The sequence below is a fragment of the Chiloscyllium plagiosum genome, unplaced genomic scaffold, assembly GCF_037043375.1.
Source record: "Chiloscyllium plagiosum isolate Xiang-an unplaced genomic scaffold, Cpla_swu_hap1 HiC_scaffold_15, whole genome shotgun sequence".
In the NCBI taxonomy this organism is placed as follows: domain Eukaryota; kingdom Metazoa; phylum Chordata; class Chondrichthyes; order Orectolobiformes; family Hemiscylliidae; genus Chiloscyllium; species Chiloscyllium plagiosum.
Genome location: NW_028270153.1, coordinates 31,083,972 through 31,107,717, shown reverse-complemented (window position 1 = coordinate 31,107,717; position 23,746 = coordinate 31,083,972). Strand labels below are relative to the sequence as shown.

General features: G+C 38.6%; 1 protein-coding gene across 1 annotated transcript in view; it reads left to right on the top strand.

Moving 5' to 3' along the window:
* Positions 1 to 18,956, top strand: part of xkr7b (XK, Kell blood group complex subunit-related family, member 7b) — a 200,864-nt gene extending 181,908 nt beyond the window's left edge. The window contains exon 3 of the mRNA XM_043710492.2: positions 9,976 to 18,956. Coding sequence (XP_043566427.2) covers positions 9,976 to 10,922 — 947 coding nt within the window. The 3' untranslated portion in view covers positions 10,923 to 18,956. The remainder of the gene's footprint in view (positions 1 to 9,975) is intronic.
* Positions 18,957 to 23,746: the final 4,790 nt, after the last annotated feature.

Here is a 23,746-nt window from a genome sequence, read left to right as displayed (position 1 = left end):
CCATGCAAGTGATATTCTTGACAGATCCTTCACCCAGACTCGCTCTATGTCAACATCCTAAGACACACTGGAACCCAGCCACTCCCAAATCCTGGAGTGACTGGAGCTCATCACTGCCATTTACGCACATTTGTGCACATATACACACGTGTGAACATGAACACATACTTGTGAACACACACAAAACACAAGCTCACATACGTGCACATATGAGAGAGCACACGCACATGAGTGCATAGGAGCTCACTTAGAGGAACTACACGTGCATGATTGATGAAAATGCTTTGGGAGTGAAGGATAGCTGCTGGAGTAGATTTGGAGTGTGAGTGGGTTCCCAAACTCTGATAGTGAGAACAATCACCATTAACCTTGCTCTCCAGGTGGGTGAGACCCCATCACTTCGATTAAGCTCCTGCGTGCTGTATTTCAGGTGTGGTCTGGACAATTGAAGGAAGGCTTATTCAGTCCTGTACTCAAATTCCCTTGTCAGATTACTACTTACTGTCTTAATTGTAAGTATACTTGCATTTATGGGCTGAATCTTTCTTTTCCTTTCGCCAAGTCCAAGTTGTGTCATGTGTTTTGGATTTCCACTGTGAGAAATAATGAGGTTGCTTGCTGTATCTTATCAAACTGTATCATCAACTATCTACTGTGCTCCTATGGAGTCTGTCACAACCAATGCCAGCCCATCTCACCACACAGAATAATTCACCACCCAATGGCTATCCACCATTAAATCCTGGTATCTCGTGTGGAGCACCCTTGTCTCTGCCACCTTGTGCTCACACTAACTCTGCTACAGAACCCAGTTCCCACTAAAGCTCGTGCTCTACCACTCTTAATATTGCTGACAATGTCTTCCTTCACTTGTTAACTCTCACATGACTAAGGCAACATGCCCTTTGTGCTGTCTCCTTACTCGGTTGGAACATCACCTTGCAAACACCCGCACCAACACTAACAGCTGTGTCACCCACTATCACCTGACTTGATCCACCCCTTTCTCTCATTGCTGAAGAAAACTGCAGAAAGAGCCAGAAATGTGGAGAGATGCCAGGCATTCGGCTTCTCATTCCCTCATAGCAGAAGACTGGGACCAGTCCAGGGGGCTGCTGAATCATCTGTGTCCCACTAACCGAGTCATTCTCCATTTTACTGCAAATTGTACATTAACCTGACTGGCAGTGTCATTGAACATAATTTCTAACCAATGGCGACAATGCCTTCTCTATGGCTGTAGCTACTGCCAGAATCTCTGCCACTTCTGTGGTGGAGTAGCCAGCGTGACCTCACATCCAGATTATGGAATATCTCAGAGGAAGTATTGACATGACTATCCTCTATACCCTACCACCAGCTCAGATACTGACACCTCCGTGGGAATGTTGAGCTTAGAAAGTGTGGGAGTACAGTCTGGTGAGCACCTCACTGTGATACCTCCACAGCTGGCTGAGGAAGAAACAACCCAGACCACTGACACTCAGAGGACTGATGGAAACCTGGAACCTGCTCAGCCCTGGGTAGGGAATGACCCTGTGTTGTCAGCAATCAGGGAGTTCATCCACATGCACATGGAGTAAGCCAGAGTGGCAGACAGGAATGTGGGAAGCAATAACCCTCATTGCCCAGACATTGCAGCAGTGCAGCGAGTCATGTGACCACCTGGCTGCCTCCATGGATAGGTTGGCGGTTGCCAAGGAGAGCCAGGCCTACCAGCCTCAGGGTCTGTGGGGAGGGGCACACAGCTGCACTCCAGTGTCTCATGGCCAAAGACCCAACAGTAAATGGACAGAAGCCTGGCATGTACTCCATCTGCCCTTCCTCAAAAGGTGTAACCAGAACACACCCGTCTGGAGGTGAAACCATACTCAGGTCCCTTTTCTCAGGTCACTGGAGAGGGCTGGACTGTCCACTTCCACCATGCCTGCCTCACTGAGAACCTTGGACGTCCGTGCTGAGGAGGGTCAACTTGCACTGGCAAAAGACCCCTTTTCACATTTAGGCTATCCAGACACAATTGCCCCAGAATCACCCAACCAATTGCCCATGTCCAATGGTGCTCCACCGTTGAGTGGGTTCCCTCCAGCCCAGCTGTGAAACCAGGGAGAACATGAAGATGTGGTTGGAGAGTGAAGAAGGAAGAAAGTTGATTATGGGCACTTTGGACCAGGGAACAATGGATTACAATATATCTTAATATGCACTTTTTATAAATGTCACTATTTTCACCTTACATATGCCCCAAATATCTTGATTATAGCATTAGACATAACTTTGTGACTATACAAGATGTTCCATGGCTGGATGAAAGCCTGTTGTAGCATCTGGAAACAAGAGGATCAAGGTGAAGAGAGAACAATAAATACTTTGGAAACCTTTCATTTTCCACCTACAATATTTTTATTATTTTATGGCCGCTCTATCTAAAAGTGTTGCTGTGAATGAGTTGGTCAGCAATGTCCAGGGCAGGGATGTGTAACACAAACAGGAACCTGTTACATTAAGGATCCCACAAATCTGTGTCTTCTACAGTACATAGGTCTGTGTGTAATGTTCCCTCCCTTTAAAAGTTTCAACATCACTGGGTCCCGCAGCCCCCTCTCTCACATGCCCCATTCACTGAGTGTGGTTGCTGCCATTTTTCCCCATTACACTCTTTTTATTTCCTGCATGAAAGAAGGTGACAATGAACAGCCTGTGGCTTCTAGCCTGCACCTCCCCAGGTCCCTACCCACCCCACCTACATGAACCTGCACCTGGTCACCCTTCCCCACAGCCCCTGGCATATGAGGAGATAACCATGCCAAATGTAGTCATTCACTGTCTTGAAGCCAATGTGCTCCTGACTGTGGACAACCCAGATGGCCCCCCTTTTCCCTCCTTCACAATTCTGATGCCCCTCTCCTTTTTAGCCACCAGTCCTGCAGAATAACTTGTTGCTTTTGCTGACTGTGGCCCACTCCGATAAGTGACATAACCAGACAGACCTAAACGAGAAGTGCCTAGACTCCTGACTGGTGACTGCATATCTCCGTAACTGTCTTAGACCTAACCCTTGGACTGGCCGTTCCGGAGTCACAGGACTGACTATGACCCAGTCCCTGGACTGCATTGGCATGGCACCCAGACCGAGATCACTTTGCCTTACTGTGCTGGGATCCCCTGACTGTTGAGTGCCTCTGGAAATTTTGGTGAAGACTACTCCCCTAAAACACTGAGACATGGCCACTTGCTTGCTGCACATGCAATGTGTTTGCTGCATAAATTGTTGGCAAGTGGTGCAACTGTGAGATTGATGTAGCACACTACTGTACAGCATGATGTAAACCCTTTGATTGAGGACTGCTGACCAGCAAGGCAAGCTGCCTGCTTATGTGACTGCACTAAGTATCACAACAAAGCATGATAGGGATGATGTAAGTAGGTGCTGAGAGAACAAGTAAGTAGTAACAACTTGCAGTCTGGTCCAATCCATGAGTGAAGACCCTGTCCACTTTCAGAGTCCCTGCTGCAGCTTTTCAACCCCAGTTGTCTGTGTGTCCTGCAATGCAACCCTTTCAGAGCACTCTGCCAGTCTATTGAAGATGTGCCATGATGATTGTGAGGTATTGGCAAATACCCACTGCCAATGTCTCTGGATGAGATGTGTATGTTGCTGGTTTCTGTTAATCATGCCCTGCACTGATACAATTTGTTCATTCTTTGGGGTAATCTACCAGAAACGCACTCAGTTTTCCAAGTTAAGTTATCTCGATGTCTAGCCTGTTTAAGTTTGGTAAGAGTAAACTAAATATTAATGAGTTGTGCTGTTAATAAAGTAATAATCTCCCTTATTCAGCAGCTGTGAGTTACCAGTTGTGAAACTCTCCTCAGCGCCTGGGACCCGGGTGCTGTGAAGCAGCGGCGCCCCAATATTGTGATAACTCAGCATTGCATGACAGAATTGGATGAGAATTCTGGTCAGGCCCATCTTGACATTGGGAGCATCTTGCTCCATCTTTCCTGTTTTTGTCAGGCGCTGAGGAGAGTGATGCCTGACCTGTGAGTGATACTACCAGGGAAAACAAGTGAGATGAGAGAGAAGATATTTCTTTTTCGCACACTAATATTGATATAGGGGAGCATCATTGTGCCCAGACTTAATTGTCTTGGCTGATGTTATTTATTTTACATTCAATTACAAATATAAAGCATTGAAATCTTTCAGCGAGTCTGTGCCTGAAAACGTACTGACTGACATGCCTATCAGTGAAGCCATTCATAACCAAAATAGTGGATTTGTGATATAGGTGCTCTGTATTTATTTAAAATAGGTTTCTGTAAAGTCAATATTTTAATTTAAGTGGACAAATTTTCATCAGTTTTGTCCCCAAATATACATAATAGGGCAAATGAAAGAAAGCTAAATGATTCTAAAAACTAAAAGTGATTTAATTCCTTATCTTATTAATTACAGGAATAAGTAGTTGTGTTAATGTAATTTTAGTCAGGATATCTAATGTTGGGAATTCTAGTTTTGATGCTTGTTTGGTGTCTGAGTCTTAATGTGTTTCTTAGGTGACCAGTCTCTAGCCATTGCAAAAATCATTTTTACAATAAGGACAAGCAGCCTATTCCAATGAGGGATCGAGAGAGAGAGAGAGAGAGAGAGAGACGCGCATTGCATTGAAACCCAGTGATGAACCCTCTTTTTCAGATGAGCAAGTATTGAATTCCTGACGTTTGAGTAGAATAGCCAAGTCTGGCTCGACATATTCAGGGAGGCGCTGACGTCTACCACTGTCACTGTCACAGAAAGCCACTGATGTGGCACAAGTGCATCCTAAAGGAGCTTCAGAGGGAAACACATTTACTTATAAGCAACTCAGCAAGCTGAACCTATAGCGACGATTGAATAAAGTTTGGAGGAAACAAAAGATTTAGTCTCTCTTTAGACATCCAAAGTACAGTCAACATCATGTCTTCAAATGGAGATGAAAAGCTGCTCATACTGAGGAGGAAATATTGTTTTACTTTCTTCTTCACAACCCTGTCTTTTTAATGGTTTTAGTTTGAGACTTGAAATAGAAAGGCTGGTGCTGTGCTCAGTGCAATGGCAATGTCTACCTGTGATTAGTGAGCCAGCAGGCATTGAGGTCCAAATCCACTGAATGTCCACTGCTTGCAATAAACATGGTGCAGATGAAACAAACTGAGAGAAAACAAAACTCTGCCTTGACAAAGTCCGGTCGACACAGCCTCTGAGTCCCTACGCTGCGGAAGGAAGCCATTTGGCCCATTGACTCTGCACCAACCCTCCGAAGAACATTCCACCCAGACCTAGCCTTCTACCATATCCCCGTAAGCCTGAATTTACCATGGCCAATCTACCGAGCCCGTACATCTTCGTCATGTGGGAGGAAACCCATGCAGACATGGGGAAAACTCCACACGGACAGTCGCCCAACACAGGAATTGAACCCAGGTCCCTGGTGCTGTGAGAGCTAACAGATGAGCTAGCATGCCACCCCTCTCCTGCTTAAAACCTCCAGCATTGCTTTATTTGATCTCTAGGAGATTGACGTTGAGCCTTGTAGATTCCCAGTCATTCCATTGCTGACTTTATCCCAGCTTATTTCAAACTCAGAAAGCCAAGGATTTTTTTTCGTTTATTCATGTTTCCTGTACCCATTTCATATAATTTTAGAACAAATGTTGGTTTCTAATTTGTCAGTGTTTGAAACTCTGTAATATAAACTGTTATGAATGTTTTTCAAGCTTTTTTTCAATCTGTAGCCAACTATCTGGATAATTCCAACACGTTTCACCTTCAAAGACATAGAGAAGAGTACAACCAAATGAACCAAACTGACACATTGACAACTGAAAAAAGCAATCAGGAATAACTATGAAATATATCCCGTATCAGATTGTTCTCTCTCCACATAACGTACTGAGCATCCAGTTTACTCATAGTGATATAGTATTGATTCTGAGCTCTGTGACATATAAACAGCTACTGTCTTTCTGTACAATCTATGTACCACTCCCCCCTCCCAACACCCTTACCACTAATATGACGATTGTAACAACCTCTGCAATACATATGTTTTATTTATTCATGGAATGTGGATGATGTTGGCAAGCTAAGAATTTATTGCTCATCCTTAATGCCCCTTGAAACAGTTAAGCATCAATCACACTGATGACTAGAGTCACAGGCAAACTGAGTAAGATGACAAATTTCCTTCCCTAAAGGGCATTAGTGAACAGGGTGACAGTTTCATGATCACCATTACTGAGACTGGCCATCAATTCCATTTTTTTTTCAATTGAATTTAAATATCATAAGGTGCCACACGTTGGATTGTCCCCAGTATTGTGAGCTTGCCTTCAACGGGGTGTTTTATCTGATGTTACAATGCTTATCTTATGTCCCATAACATAAAATGGGTGAAGAAACATGTTGAGGAATTCAACAGGTATTTGTTATAATTAGCTATTACAGACAAATGCTTCATTCCTCAGGTACACGGTGTTTGAGCTAGTATTAAGCTATTAGTTTACAACAGAGGAGCATGCTTCCAGTTGAGTGTCGAATGATATGCGACAAGATGGAGTTTGAGGTGTTTTTACCCTTAGTTGGCCTGCTGTAATACAGTGATGATATCATGTGCATGTCTCTTAAAGGCACGCTCACTGTGAGACATAACACACTAAGGAGAAAGTGAGGTCTGCAGATGCTGGAGATCAGAGCTGGAAATGTGTTGCTGGAAAAGCGCAGCAGGACAGGCAGCATCCAGGGAACAGGAGAATCGACGTTTCGGGCATAAACCCTTCTTCAGAAACACACTAAGATCAATAATCAAGGCTTCTGGATTATGATTTGCTCCAAATAAGAATCAGAGTCAAGATTAGAATGGCACTGGCAAAGCACACTAGGTCAGGCAGCATCCGAGGAGCAGGAAAATCATGTTTCAGGCAAAAACCCTTCATCAGGAATCAGGATTCATCAGGATTCATCAGGATTCCTGATGAAGGGCTTTTGAATGAAACGTCAATTTTTCTGCTCCTCAGATGCTGCCTGGCCTGCTGTGCTTTTCCAGCACCACTCTAATTTTGACTCTGATCTCCAGCATCTGCAGTTCTCACTTTCGCCAAAGAAGAATCAGTCATTCCAGACTCAAAATATTAACTCTATATGCCAGACCTACTATGTTTCTCTAGCACTTTGTTTTTAATTCTTGATTGTCAATCTAGTAAAATTGTAAACATGCCTCCACCACTCACACCCCTCTAATATATTTCTCTATGAAAATGGTGAGATTTGCTGATGTAATCTTGTCAATACCATGACCTCTACAATTCATATTCAGTTCATATTCAGTAAAGTCCTTATTTTAATTCTGGGTGGATAGGGGAAAGGTGAGTAGCAAAGCTTCCTGTCCTTGGCCACGTGAAACATGGGTGTTTTTTAATTCTGAGTGGGCAGGGTGTGTGCATACATGCATACTCTCATTCAGTTGTCAGCTGGAAATCGGGAGGAAGCCAGTGGATGTTAGGGAGCAGCTGTAGCCAGGAACTGAATGAACAGACTGTGTGTGACGCGCTGTGATGGAATTTTCAGAAAAGACTCCACTGCTGAAGAGGGGAAACCTAGGGCAGGGAAGTTTAATCTTGTGTATTTAGAGCCAAATTCCAAGACCTGGTAAAAGAGGTTTTGTTTTATTTTTAATAGTTAAAATTTATCCTGTTTGGGCCTGTATTTTCTTCTATTTTAACCTGATATTTCCATGTTCAGGCCACTGGTTACAATAGCTGTCAAACTGCAAACAATATTGCAGTTGTGGCTCAGTCTGTAAGACAGGCGTTGTTCCCTCCGTTACAGAATTAGATTGAAGTTGGAAATGATGGAAAAGGAAGGGGATGTCAGCAAGTACATCTCTCCAGCAATTTTAACAAATGATTTTCATGGTTTTCACTGGTTGAGCATGACTTAAATCACCCCTTAAAAGTTATCGGATATGATGGGCAGGAATTTTTTTCCAGAGTCCTGACACGGGTATCAGGATGAATTACAGGCTGGGAACCCAGAAAATACCAAGGTTAGTATCCAGAAGGCAATTTTGGAGGAGGCAGCCAATAAAGTAACTCCATCCAATTAAAATGACAGCTCGCTCCCAAGGATAGAGAACCAATGGGAGGCTGTCCAGCGCTGGAGAATTAGGTAAGCACTACTGATGTAGTTGGAGGGCTGACTAGGGTGTTTCAAAATGGAGGCATTGATGATAGACCTTTCAATGTTTAGAAATAAAATGGAGCCACAGCAATTATACCAGAATGTTGTGACATGTCGTTATGGCTGTGGAGAAAGTGGTGGGGGAGGGGGGGGGGTGGGGGGTAACAGAGGAGATTTAAAGGAAACATCATTGGTAACCCCTCAGCCAACTTTCAGGAGGCACGTCTATCCATTGCCTAGGCATCAGTCTCAAGGAGGGGCCTGTCCCTCATCTAGAAAAATCCAGATGGTGGGTGACAGTTCCCTCAATTGGACTTTCATTGGACTAACTGACAACCTGCCACCGCTATTTATAGTAATATCATCCACTGATTGCAGATTGAAGACGAGAACCGACAGTGTTGTGCCTTTGCCAGCTTATTTCTGACAAACATAGGTGTTACGTTGTCCAAGCACACAAGCACACAATTTGCAAGTTTATTGCAAATCAGTTGTCACATTATAGATGAAAGATGAATAAAAAATAATTGGACAATCTTTACAACTAAAACAAAAGAAAGATCTTAGAAAGAAAGCTGGTCGTTTAAAACTGGATTTGTGATCTTCAGCCAAACTGATCTTTCACCAAGGAGAGAAATAAAGTGACTGACTTTCCAGAGAAGCCTCCAATGTCCAGGTTGGCATGGAAACCATACAACTATTTTCAAAACTCTGGCTATAGCAGAGAACTGTTGGTATTGATGATAGTCAATTACCTATTTACTGTTAAGAAACCCATACAATATTGCCTATGGAGAAATGTATTGCTGTACAGTGTTGTTCATTTATTTAAAAACTATAAGTCATCTTGCAGTAAGTTCATATATTTTGTGATCTTAGGCATTATGTGGAACATCAGAAATGATTTCTTGTCTTGTAGCCTGTGTTTTTATTTGAGAGGCTCAGTTGGTTCATTCAAAGGAAATGGTACTGGATCTCTATCAAAACAATAGGAACTGTGATAGCTCACAGTGCAATAAGTTCCATTGTGTCATCACCTTGTCAAGAAGCAAACAGGTTTAAACATGCTCCTCATGCTCTTCTCATGGAAGATATTCATTCAGTTCAAGGCACCCTGTTACACCTGAAATCTGAGAAAGCATTCTGGATAGTTAGAAACCATAATTGGAGGTTAAACGAGCACACACAAATGACAAACCTCTGTCCACCATTTAAACGGTCAGGTTAGCTATTTGAAATAATGTAGTGAAATACCTTGCAAACACATTAAAACTTCTCCCTGCCTGCCCCTCTTCCGCGGCTACGTTAGAGCCCGGGTGTCCTTGGAGAAGGAGCACGTGGTGTCGACCAACACCCTGGAGTTGTTCAGGGAGAGGTGGGCGCCGCAGGGAGTGGAGTGCATCATTTCTCCCTCCAACTCTATTTTGATTTAGTCCCTATCCTCCCCTTCACTGTTTTGATCACACAGCACTGTCCTTTGATGTGAAGGGCAGTGTTTGTCACTGGCCACCCGGGTGTTTTCCTATCTTCCTGGTGGTGGAAATTGAATAAAGATTGGTGCACTTTGTGTCTTTCATTGTGTCTCACACCTGCAAAAAAAAAAATTAAAACTTCTCCCACAACTATTGTCAACTTATATTTTCTAAGATGATATTTCTGCTTTTCTGTTGTTGGATATTGGTATTATGTTGGAAGTGCTAATTCATCATTGAATCAAGTCATTGTATCTTTTAACTATTTATTATTTTATCTAGGTCTATCCGCAGCAGCATCACTACTATCCCTTGCTTGGATGATTGCTTCCTACCAGAAGGTTCTGCGTGACTCCAGAGATGACAAAATGCCTATGTCCTACAAGGCTGCTATCACACAGATTCTTTGGCACCTCTTCACCATTGCTGCTCGAGTAATTGCGTTTTCCTTGTTTGCCTCCGTTTTCCAATTATATTTTGGAATCTTTATTGTCAGTCACTGGTGCATCATGACCTTCTGGATCATTCATGGGGAAACAGACTTCTGTATGTCCAAGTGGGAGGAGATCATTTATAATATGGTTGTTGGAATTATCTACATTTTTTGTTGGTTTAATGTAAAGGAAGGGAGAACTCGGTGTCGAATGCTCATCTACTACTTCATTACATTTTGTGAAAATGCTGCCTTGACTGTGCTGTGGTACTTGTACAGAGATTCCCGTACAACAGACTTTGAAGCCTTAATAATAGTTTGTGTAGTGTTCAGTAGTTTTGCTCTTGGAATATTCTTCATGTTTATATATTATGGTGCTTTGCACCCAAATGGACCAATGTTTGGGTCACAAGGAGGGTGCATTGATGGTGGAGACCAAGACACTGCAACACATATACCTGCACAGGTTATAACAGTTCCTCCCCGAGCAATGACCCAGTGTCGGACTACAGTTGGCGAACAAGCGCCAGCTGATCGAGACAGTTGTATTCCTGTTTTCCAGGTAAGGCCCAGTGTGCCCCCAACACCAGTGTCACGCACACTGCGAACAGAAGGGCCTGTTATCAGGATTGACTTGCCCAGAAAACGGTATCCTGCTTGGGACGCGCACTTTATTGACAGGCGGCTGCGTAAAACCATCCTGGCCTTGGAATACACCTCACCTGCCACTCCACGTCTCCAGTACAGAAATCTTAGCTTCACACATGAAGTACTGGAATATGAAACTACCGTGTAGTCGCATACAAGCAGAGCTAGGTGCATGGAATAAGTTTACCCTTCCAAAAGGGTTCAAGCCAATGTAGATTGATGGTGCAGTGCAGGGGTCACCCAACACTGATCTTGCTGCATCATAATAGTGTGCAGGAGGCCTGTATCCACAAATGTGTCTTCAAAGGAGTTGTAAAAGGTATTGATGCAACATTCCAACTCTGGTCGAGTGGGATGGTCAGGTTTTTTTTTTGTTCTTGCCTTTTATAGTAAATGGTCTAATGGTTATCAAAAAGAAGTGAAAATGGTGTGCTGAAGATGGCATCACTTGATCATGAACGGTTGCACGCTGGTAACTGAATGCTATCTTGAGTTTTTAAGTGGAAGTCCCAAACTTCTGTTTGTTGTCTGATTATTTGCAAAAAAAGAAGTATCATGGTTTGCATGTTATGGTTGAAGAATCATGTCCAAATTTTACTGCAGCTTATTCTCCTTAACTGAAAGTTTTCTTTTTAACCTTTAACAAACTATTTGCCAAGCAGTGACCAAATGTGAAATTAATAACAGTACAACTATGATACTATGTAGACGTTGGACAGCAGATGTTGTCTGAGCTTTCAATATCCATGTATCCCGTATGTATAATTTTGTTGGAAGCAGAATAGAACATTGACTTTAGTTTGAAGGTATGATGGTTCTGACAATGGAAGAATGTTATGCACTCTATTGAAAGAACTATTAAAAATAGCATAGACCATTACAGTAACTGGGTTATGTATTGTGACAGACATTGAAATGTAAGAAATGTAAAGCTGCAATATAGAATAGCAAGATATCATGACATTTTTAAGCATTTAGCAAAACATTTGACACTTTTTTATTCTTGTGTCACTTTTAATATTTTATTTAAAATTGTGCAAATACTACAGAGCAAATTCTCAGGAAATATGGCTTCAAATCATGTTTAAAATATAGTGAATTCTGAAATTTTTGTGTTGGAGTCTCTGAATAAATTTTATTTTCAATACTCACAAATTGTTATGAGCTGTATGCAGTACAATATTTTTATAGATGTATTCTGTTGAAATGTCAGATTTACTTTCTATATTATACTGCAGCTTTAAGCAGTGAATGGGTGAGCATCCCTGTAAAGTTACATTAATCAAAACAACCAGCCTGTCTTTTTGGGAATACTTGTGTCTGAATCAGAAAGTCCACTCCAGTAATGGGTTATCAACCTCTAAGTCTAACCCATGCTGTTTATACGTCAGTTTACCAAGCTACTTGGTCCTTGCATTCAAAGACGTGGCAAGGAAAAGACAGGCAGGGTTCGTTACTGCTACATCATATTGTGTTCTCTAATAAGGTGCATATCTACATGAGATGGTACAATGATTGGAGTCAGAATACTGTGCCAAATCAGAAGAGTGTTGCCTTTCACCTGTCTGTTAAGTAATTGCATGAAATTAAATATTTCCATGATATTGCTGAAGCAGACACAAGGTATATGTCCAGTCTGATTGCAAGGCAGTGAAACGGGTGCTAATTCACAGCTGTAGTGTATGAAGATTGAAGAATGAATGCTTTTTAGGAATAAACACATTTTACCAAGGGCTTTTTGTTCCATATGGAGGTTTAAATCAAGCACCAGTGCTGCCTGTAGTGTAGATATTCAGTGTCACTTAATGTTGTCTAAATATGAAAAGGCTAAGGTCGTAAACTATAGTGTATAGCTTGCAGTGCTTTACTGTTAAGATTCAGGAAAGAAGCTTTTAAACGTAGTTTGACAATATTCAAGTTGTTTCAGAATTATAAGGACTCCATCAGTATGAAATAAACCTCATTTTCTTTTCTCATGCAAATCCCTCTAATTGATAGACAACTTGCATTTACTTTGAAATTAGTTTATCAAAAGAATAAAAGAACAAAACCACTTTACTGTTGCCATATATCACATTTTTCACAATTAATTTTGGAAATTCTACCTGTGTAGAAATGTGCAACTTTGCAGTGAAGAAAATGACACAAATCAGCTTAGTAATTAAATCCATTCATGTCCTTAGAATTTGCCTCTCAGGAGCATTTTAAAAACTGACATTTAATTCTATATTTAAGCTGTGGTACTAACATAAAAGTTTTATAGCAGCACTGATTCATGGGAAATTAGATGTGGCATAGATATAAAGTAGGTTATCAACTATACTGTTGTAACTCTGCTGAGAGCCAACAGGATGTAACCGGGCCAATGAAGTAACACTGGTGCTTACCTTGAGATTTGTGCAATTAATTCACAAAAAACTTTGAAATGGAATGGAATAATCCTGCAATATATCATTAATGAACACTTTCTAATGGCACACACGATAATCATGCTGATCAATGGTAGAAAAGTAAAGTCTTGTTACTCTTAAAAGTAGAATGGTATTTTGATGATTAGAAAAAGATTTGAAACTCATAATGTAAAAGAAAGCAATAGGCAAACTGATATACTAATTAAAAATTAAACAGCAAAATGATAAGAAAAACACTTCTGATTTTTAGCCACAAGGAGAAATCACTGGAATAGGTGAAATACATGTGAAATTTATTGAAGAATTTCAGTTAAACTTTATTTTTTTGTAAAACACATAAGGATAAAACTATGGGTATATGTTCAAGATACTAATTATTAAAACATTTTTGTTCAATGTTTCTTTGTTAAACTATAATGAGTGAGATTATGATTAGAGGCACTGACAATAATGATACCTGTTGCCACAATTGCTGTATCTTAAAATGTTTGTTTAACTATATCACTAATTTGAAGCCTTACATTTACACACCACTATGAACCAGACTGTTGTTTATTGCCTGATGCAAAAACTAGTGAGAAGACGTTAACCAGTGCCTGCTTAGGGTCCTCATACAGTCTAATTAGTAAGGGCACTGCCCAGTGTAGCACTGATCCCAGTTGTGATTGCTAGTCTGTTTTTGTTTTCATGGGCCTCATCTGACGTGGATGTAGGAGGGCTAAATTTCACTTTAGTAACATCATGCTAGGCAATAGGGAAAATACACCCAAAGTTGTCACTCAGTTAGCTATAAATGACTTATGCTGGAAAATGCATTGTTTTGATGCCAGCTAAAGACAAGATTTGACTCATTCTGTTGTCCCCATTAATCAAGTAACTAATCAAGCTACTATTTTGATTCATACTTGCAGTGTGCAACAGGTTGAACTGACAGTGTACGTTGATGCCTGTGGAAGCACAACCCAGCAATTTCTGTGCTAGCCAACAGTTTGGGGGAGAACATTTGAGCAGGGAGAGTAATAGTGCCTGGGCACCAAAAGGAATGAGATTGATATTTTAGGTAGAACTGGCTAATTGATAATGATTGCAAGTGTCAGCTTACACTATTAGTAGCTTTTATTTGCAATGTTACTAATTAAGTATATTATTCAAACTGCTGTATGTGAATATTACAGCAAGGCACTATAATTGCGGGAGCCAATAGCCAATTTATTGCAAGTGCTAACATAAATTTAGTCTTTATACAGATCAAGTGTGCTAAAATAATATACATTGGGGACAATGAATCCAATTGGGAATGCTGATCAGCTAATGACACCAAATTGTGGAGTGAACAAAATGGCATTAAACAGATACAGGTACATGTTAGAGCTTTTTGGGAGATGTACTAATCACAGTGAAACTTCAATAGGGAAAGCAGATATAATATTGCATTGTTCAAACAGTGTGTTGATCAATTGTAGCCATGTTATAAAATTCATCTTTGTGTGGGGATAACACATGCAATTATTAGAAATCTATTTATTATGGGCATTAACATTTTTTCACACCTTGGAAAACCAATATAAAGGGACTAATAATAGAACACAGGTTTGATGTCTTCTGCTAATAAATAAAGCTGACTTCAGTAAGAGGACAGATTATAAACCATCTCCAAAGAAAGTCTATGTGGTGGCTATAATATATTTGTAACTGCATGAATGCAAAACTCAATGAGATTTATCAAAATTCTTTTAACTCTATTGCAATGTCATTGCTGTATGAGATTATTAGTTTTAAGACAATTTTAAGTTTGATCAATGGCATTAGCTTCAGAGTCAATGAGATTAACAAAGACTGTAATGAAAAATACAATGATTATTTATAAAATTATTTACAATTATAACTATACAAAATGTGCCATCTGAATGCTCATATCTTGTTCCATGACCTGATCGGCTGTTTTTATTTTTATTGGAATATCTACCTCAGATGTTTGTCATAAAATTTTCCCATGTTTCTGTTGTCCCTAAACCAAAAGAGAGAATTAATAATTATTGTACCATAATGTAGTGAAGCAGAGTAAAAACTATTTCCTGGATTGTACATTCATTTTTCTTTGTGCTATTTTGGGGTGATATTTGAGAAACTAATTCTGTGTTATGTTTACCTAACCAAGTAAAACAATGCTTCAGTTTGAGAAAGATGAAGTAGATGTGCCCATGCTGTGACTCATATTTTGACGTTGCTGTCGCCTACCTTCTCACCTCAGCAATGGCGCTTTGTGCACTTTGGTTATTCCATTTTAATAATTTTAAATCGTCTCTGTTGTCTGTAATTGAAACAAAAGCAATTTTGTTAACTGACTCTATTTTATGTTGCTACATGTTTTGTCAACACAAACAATGTAACTTAACATTAAATACAAAAATGCAGAGCATATCCATAGAAGAACTACACCAACTTTGCCTATTTCATTTTGAGAGAGCTTACAGCTTTTGTGAGCATCAGTGAAAATGGAAATTTTATAAGTATGGTATAGTTTGCAAGAACATAAGGTAACTATGTTTGAGGAAGATAATCTAGCCCATATTAATTTATCCACTTGGAAGAACCATGTAGCCCTTTCATCCAAGCTTTCCCCTATCTTGAGTATTTGGTTGTTTTATTAATGCAGTCAGAGTTTTCAATTCCCCAACTCTATTTAAAGTACTAATTGCTGACTCTGAGAAGAACAGTCTCTAATCAGTCAAAGTTGTATTTTTCTTAGTTTGAGTCTCTCATTACCAAAAGATATGTGACAGTGATACACAACAACTCTCCTGTCCTTTTCCTTTCTGGAAGTGACAAATTGTTCCAATTTCTCTGATAGCCATGATAGGAATGGCAGCTTGTCATATGGACAATTGTTTTGTGGCACAGCATGTTTGCTGCCAAAAGGTGTCTGAGGCATGAAGTATTTAAAAATTTAAAAGCATAAATTGTGAAAATATTATTTTAAATCAATAATCAGTCTCTAAACATCTATTTGCGTAAATAATTCAGTTAAATATGAGAAAAAATACTCAATTTTGATTTATTTTTTCTTGAGCCCTGAATATATAAAGCTCTAAATGAACCGATAGCATAATAAGATCAAAATACCAAACACAAGTGAATAAACAGTGATAATTTGAAGTGTATTTTAATTCTTAATATTTAATAAGAGTGACTCAGCTAAACCTCATACCCTTAAATAGTGCATCACAGCACTTAGTACATAGGCTCTAAATTCACTTTTTTGTGTTCTGATTTGAATTCCATTATAAAAAAAAATCCCCTTAAATGATTAGACTCAAGGGCTTGTACCAGAAAAATTAAATTGTCTTTAATTGACTTCTGTTAATGATGGCCAAAAGCAATTTTTAAATATATTAATTGAAGTTCAATTTTCGTCTGATTGTACTCCAACACCTGCATTTGCCACAGTGGCAGTGAGTGGAGAGGATGCTAGTAATAATGATGACAGGATATAAAAGTACTCAATTCATCACTCCTCTCACTTTTCATTACCTGCTTTGTTCCTCAGTGGTTGTTCTTTAGCATCAGCAGCACCATGACATTGAATCTCTGTGACAATGGCAGAGAGTAATTTATGGTTGCAGAAGGGTGAAGCAATACAGCACCAATAAAAAGAACACATTCAAATTTGCAGGCATTTTAGGATCAGTATATGCCTATATTGCTCGATATTTATTCTCTGTTTATTTTGCATTTTGATTAATGAAGTTGCCATCTGAAATGGGGTTTATTCCCAAATGAACCTTGGGGATTGGAAATAGTAACCTTGTAAATCATAACTAATTTAAGTTGAAATTAAGGTATCTACTGGTTATGCATTGTCCCATTGTCTTAACATTAAGAAAGTTATCTATGAATGAAAATATGAATGAAAATCTTTTGAGGTACAGCATACTGAATATTGATAACTTAAGACAGCACAGGCTACCAATGTATTATATCACCCTTTTCCAAAATGTTGAGCATATTCTATGTTTGGCTTCACTAATCATATTTGACTCGTGATAAGTTTTCCAGACAAACTTTTAATTGTTCATGAAAAAAAGTTAATGTTTATCACCCTAATAGAACAATTTTATAGAATACTTTCTGGATTTTAATACAAGTTATGACTTAGACTATGCAATTCTTTTTATTCCAGAAGAAGTTTTTAGAAGTAGACAACCTGTAGGATGTGAACAATATCAAAACTTTTATAATCTTACATTTCTGAAAATGAATATAGTTGAATTTTAACAAATTTATCATAGCAAACACCTCTTTTACAGATTGTAAACTGGGTATAGAAAAAAACCTTTCCACTATCAGTAAGCCTACTTTAAAACTTTGCCAGAGAATGTTATACTGGCATTGAGATAATATAATTCCATTTCTGCAACCACCTAATTTTTGATACTAATTATCATGTAACTATTATCATGAAAATAGAAATAATTAAGATCGATTCTAAATATGATACACATTTCATGCAGTCTGATTGTATTGATGCTAACTTACAATACAACAGTTCCCTCAGATTCTACAATGCGTCATTCTGGAATCTATTCTATCCTACCAGGTACCTATTATATTTGAATGGATTTTTTTTTTGCTTGGAGTATGCAGTGATTAAATCTGGTATAGTTTGAAGTGTATTATGCAAACAGTCTCCCATTTTATTATATAAATGCCTCCAATTTGCAACTGCAGCAATTATCCAACAAAGCTGGGTATTGGCACCTCATAATGCACTTTATAATTTGCAGAGACTGCTTTCATTGAAGTCACATGTAAAAATCTCTACATTCTACAATTCTAAATCATTCATTAATCACATTAATAATGCATGATGCCACCAAGGGGTGGGTGATATAATATATTGGAAGCAAATATTGCCATTTTCCATATTACAGTATCAGTACTGCTGTATTCAATGTATGATAGTTACATGGGTACCAAATGCCTTTTTCTCCAATGTGTAGAAAATATTAAAATACTTACTAAGAACCTTTTAAGCTGTATGTGCTTTTTATCTTAGTACCATAAAGAAGTCACATGCTTTATGAAAACAGTGAACGTTCATCCCATCCCCATATATATAAGTAATTAGCAGTACTGGTTTTATCCATACTGCTTCCTATATGTACTGTATATGAAAGACTGTATGTATAATTGAGGATGTAATCAATATCTTTTTTGGGTGTTGGCAGTTTGATTGGCTGCTACATAACAGCTAGTGATGATTGTGTATACTGCTTTATTTAGTGGAAATAAGCTGTGGGGTAAAATGTCTCCTCCTTGTGTTCCTGTAATCAGTTTTGTACTATGTGGCTCAATGTTGTTTAGCACACATGACTGACTGCTTGTTCACCTAAATGATTTGAAACTGTACATTCAACAGGTAGCTTAGCTGAAAAATGATTGTTAAAGTCATTATGATGTTGCTTGGTTTCAAATGTCATGTGTGCTAAAACAAAGGTTATTATATGACAGCTGCTGAATTTTTACCAACTTTCTACCACTCCTACTGTTTTCTCAGCTGACAGATAATAGCTTTTTTTTTATTAATTAAAAAAAGAGGATGGAATGAAATGTTTCATGATGTACATAGTTATATGGTGCCACCTTGTAATATTTTTTTCTTTCTGAATAATTCCGAAAAGTAATTGGGCCTGAAACTTTGTATATCACAATCTTTTGTACATTTTTATTTTGCTGCAACACTAAAAACAAAATCATTAAAATAAATTATGCCATAACCACTTTTGCTTGATAAGATTGAATTGTCTAACTCAACACAAAAGAATTTGGCAAAAAAAAGACATCAACTATCTTTTATCAACATCTTTCTATCAGTTTATGTGCAAGGATATTTGCACATCTGAAGCCTAAATAATGGAAAAGGAGTTCATAAATCTTAGATGACTATTATGCTTTGGGTGGCTCCAGCCAATCAAGTGTATACTCTTTGTGTGTAGTTATTGCATCACAGTGAAAGCTGACAATGCTGACACATTTTTGTATCTGGGATAGCATCATGTTTTGTACATGCAAGCTAATATTGGTCACTCACTTACTCTCATTTGCATTCACTCAATATCTTTTATTAATCTTGAAACAATAAGCATGAAAATGACAGCTTTCCCAGCTTTTTATTATCTTAGATGAAAGATCAAAAGCAAAACTAGCCTTTCATTGCATATCAACTGTCATGCTCAACAAGATTATACCTTGTTTCAGCTTGTAAAATAAACATGTGATTGGAGAGGATAATTTCCCTCTGCTCCTCCCTCCTCATATTCTGGACTGAACTTGTTTAAATACATTTAAATTAGGATCTCTTAATGCCAGCAGAGAGAGAATTTCATTAAAACGTTTCTCTAAGCAAAATCCAAACCCAGTTTCAGGATGTAATAGAACTATATTCAAGTGGTTTGCATACTAATTCTTTTTCAATTATGCTTTCTGCAAAATTATATTCATGTTTAATACAACATAATTTAAACTTTTATGGTTTTTTTCATGATTTGATGTTGCTGGCTATTTTTGACAAAAAGATTAGTTTGGAATTTGTGATTTTTATCAATTTTTTTAATACATTCTGTTGAAGTTGAATAAATTAACATTATATTGCCTACCATAATCAATTAATAGTAAATTCCTTAACAGCTTTAGTTGTATCCAGCATACCGCCTTCTAACTTATTGATTTTATTTTTTACTCCCAGCCTTTCTATAATTTAACTTCTTTTTAAACATTATCATCATGTTTTTCACATATAATGGCTATAGTTTAATACCTAGCATTTCCAAATTGAAGATTTGAGACTATGGAGGGCAAATAAGAGAGCAGAATTAGACAAGTAACTCAATTGGTTAACAGCCAAAGTTAGAATCAAATTGCAGCTGTCATGATGTAACATCTTAATGACTTTTAGAAACTGATGAAACATTTGGAACCCAATTGTTAGAAGTTTCATACTAACTATAGTTCAACGAAAGAATTGAAATGCAACTACAAGGGAAAGGATTTGCATTTAGATAGTACTGTTCTTGTTCTAAAGATGTCCAAAGTGCCTTACAATCAATTAAGTGCTTTGGAAGTGCGGTTACTGTTGCAACACAGGAAACAGAGTAGTAACTAATCTACACAGAACAAGATCCAATGAACAACAATGAAATACATGAGGAGATATTACGCATTATTGAAATTCTTTGAGGGAAATATATTGGTCAGAACACTGGGAGCACTAGTAGTCTGATTTCATCTCTTACATCCACTTGAAGAAGCAGACAGAATCTCAGATTAATCTCTGCTTTGAAGAAGGCATCTTCAAAACTGCAACAATCTTTCAATACTGAAATGTCAGCTTGAATTATTTGTTAAACACCTTTTCAACATCATAAAACATTCTAAGGTGTACCAGAAGAGCATGCTAAAACAAAATATGATTTCAAACTACATGAGGAAATAACATGTCAGATATTTAAAACTTTAGTCATAGAGTCTGAAGTGTGGAAAAAACTTCATTCCCTAGCTCTGAAGAAGAGTCATCCCTGACTTGAAATGCTAATTCATTTTTTCTCTCCACAAATGCTGCCAGATCTGTTTAGTTTCTCCAGCATTCTTGGTGTTTATTTGAAAAATATCATTTATTGTTATTTCACTCATCCACTGACACAGTCTGAGGGTTTCTATTATTGAATTAATGCATTTTTAAAATTAATTCATGAGATGAGGGTGTCAATGGCTTGGTCAGCATTTGTTGCCCATCCCTAATTGCTCAGACAGCAGCTAAGAGTCAACCACCAAGCTGTGGATCTGGAGTCACATGTAGGCCAGGCCAGGTAAGGATGGCAGTTTCCTTCCCTAAAGAACATTAGTAAGCTGCAAGACTGATAGATTAGTTTTAAATGATACCTTTAAACAGTAGGGTGCCAACTATTTTACAGGTTTTTTTGACAGCTACAAGTCATTATATGATATTTGAAGTGGAACTACAGATTCCATTTCTTGTTATAATAGGATTTATGAACAGAATATTTGTTACAAGGCATTACATAGTTGCAGAAATATGCACGAAATAAATGGGTTTGTGATTTTTGTTAAAATGGCGCAGACTGGAACGCACATTAAAAATAACGAATGGACTATTTTTCATTTCTGCTCAAGTTGGCAGGGTAGGAATGAGACCAACTTAGGTACAGTACCATCAATTGATGGGTGGGGATGAGGAATTGTGAGGTTTGGTTCAAGACATGAGGTTTTATGGACTAGAACAGATGGAGGTACTGGGAGCATGTTGAGGGGGCAAGGGGCGGAGGGGGTAGTGGGATGAGGGCTAGTAACATATTTCATTTTTATTCTTTATTCTTTCATGAATTTTGGTTACAACGCAGGAGCCCCAAGGCAAACCATTAAGCCAGCATGCCCTCGACACTTAGTAATCTCCTCACTATTTTCACAGCCCGAATTTAAACACACGCCCCCCCCCCCACCCCCACCCCAACCCTAACGAGGTAAAAGATAGGTTAGAAAAAGCAATTTAAGTAATGGTTAGTTAATTATTGTGTTATTTTTGAAAAAATAAAGTTGTAAATTTTTGCTTTAAGTAGTTCTCGGACACTCGATTTTTAAAGATTACTGTATGGGATAAATCTTTTCTGCATTGCTGGTTTTAAATTAAGCAGGAGAGTTTACCCGTGTTGTTTTTTTTTACAGTTAAGTTTGAGGAGCTAGGAGTTCCTCTGAAATTGTGTAGCTGACTGGTAGGCAAAATTTCAGGTCTTTGTTTTCAAGCATAACATAAAGGAAAAGTCATCATAGTCCCACTCTCTCATTACAGAGAGATGACTGATGGTGAGTTTAACTTGAGGTCAACATGCCTGAGGTGAGGAATGAAGTTGAGAAGACAGGACATCCATGATAACTCCAGTTGGTGCGGGAATTGAACCTGTGCTGCTGGTGTCACTCTGCATTGCAAACCATCTGACCATTCCACTCCCCCGCAACATTCGTGAGTGAAGTGTACAGTCGCATCATTCTCGCCAGACAAGTTGTTTTTAAATCAAGCATGCAGTTCCTATCCAATGTTTAATAGGATTTCACAACTTACTGGGGTTAGACCCCATGTAATACTGCAAATAGTGAGAAAATTCTGCTTTCATGATGGCTCTCATCACTTAACGCTCATGACTTTTTGAGTCAAATATATTTTATCTGTTAAACTAGTAACACCAACTGCCATTAAAATGTGCTAGAATGTTCATATGTTACCTTTGTTTATGAACATCCATAAAAACATTTGATAAAGAGTTTATTTAGTTAACCTGCGCCAATCAGTTGTATTGTAACATTTGGCAGTACTTACACTGTTAAATTGTACACAACGTTGGTTCAGCTGCATTTAGAATACAGTGTACAGTTCTGGTCACCACATTACCAAAAGGATGCGGACGCCTTGGAGAAGATGCAGTGAAGATTTACGAGGATGTTGCCTGGTATGGAAGGTGCTAGCTAGGAAGAGAGGTTGAGTAGGTTAGATTTGTTTTCATTAGAAAAAAGGAGATTGAGGGGGGGCCTGATTCAGGTCTACAAAATCATAAAGGGTCTAGACAGGGTAAATAGAGAAAAGCTTTTTCCCAAGATGAAGGATTCAATAACGAGAGGTCACACTTTCAAAGTGAGAGGTGAAAAGTTTAAGGTGGATACACGTGGCAAGTACTTTACAGAAAGGGTGGTAGGTTCCTGGAACGCATTGCCAGCAGAGGTGGTGGAGGCAGGCACAGTTAAGATTAATTTTTATAAAAGCCTTTGCTATTTGTTATAGTTCTAGCTGATAGCAATACTGGACAAGTCAGAGTGCAATCTGGCTTGAAAACCTATTAGTTTTATTTTTCTTTTTGTTTCTTATAGATGGCAGTCAATGGGACATACTCGCTAGAGGCTATCAATGTATTTTAACAAAAGAATGTAAATATTTATTACACAGAGGAAAACATTCAACTATATTGCACTGGGCAAAAGCTGTTAGACCAATCTCATTCCAAACATCAGAAAGAAAAATTCATTCCTTTTATCCTAGTAGTACCCTATGGTACTCAAGCATCTGGTTAGAGTCACCCATATCATCACTGTACAGCTCCTAACTCAGCTAACACTGCTACAACTGTTTTACATTTGAGAAATTCCTGCACATTCACTCGATACTATTTTCTTCAGAAACTCTGAAAATAAATGTTTTGTTTATGTTTTCACTTCATGGGATGTGGGCATCACTGACTGTGCCAGCATTTATTGCCCGTCCCTAGTTGCCCTTGAGAAGGTGGTGGTGAGTTGCCATCTTGAACCACTGCAGTCCATGTGCTGTAGGTTGACTCACAATGCCTTTATGGAAAGAATTCCAGAATTTTGAACCAGCAACAATGAAGGACTGCTGATATAGTTCCATGTGAGGATGGTGAGTGGCTTGAAGGGATATGTTCAGGTGGTGGTGTTCTGATGTGTCTACTGCCCTTGTCCGTCGAAATGGAATTGGTCATAG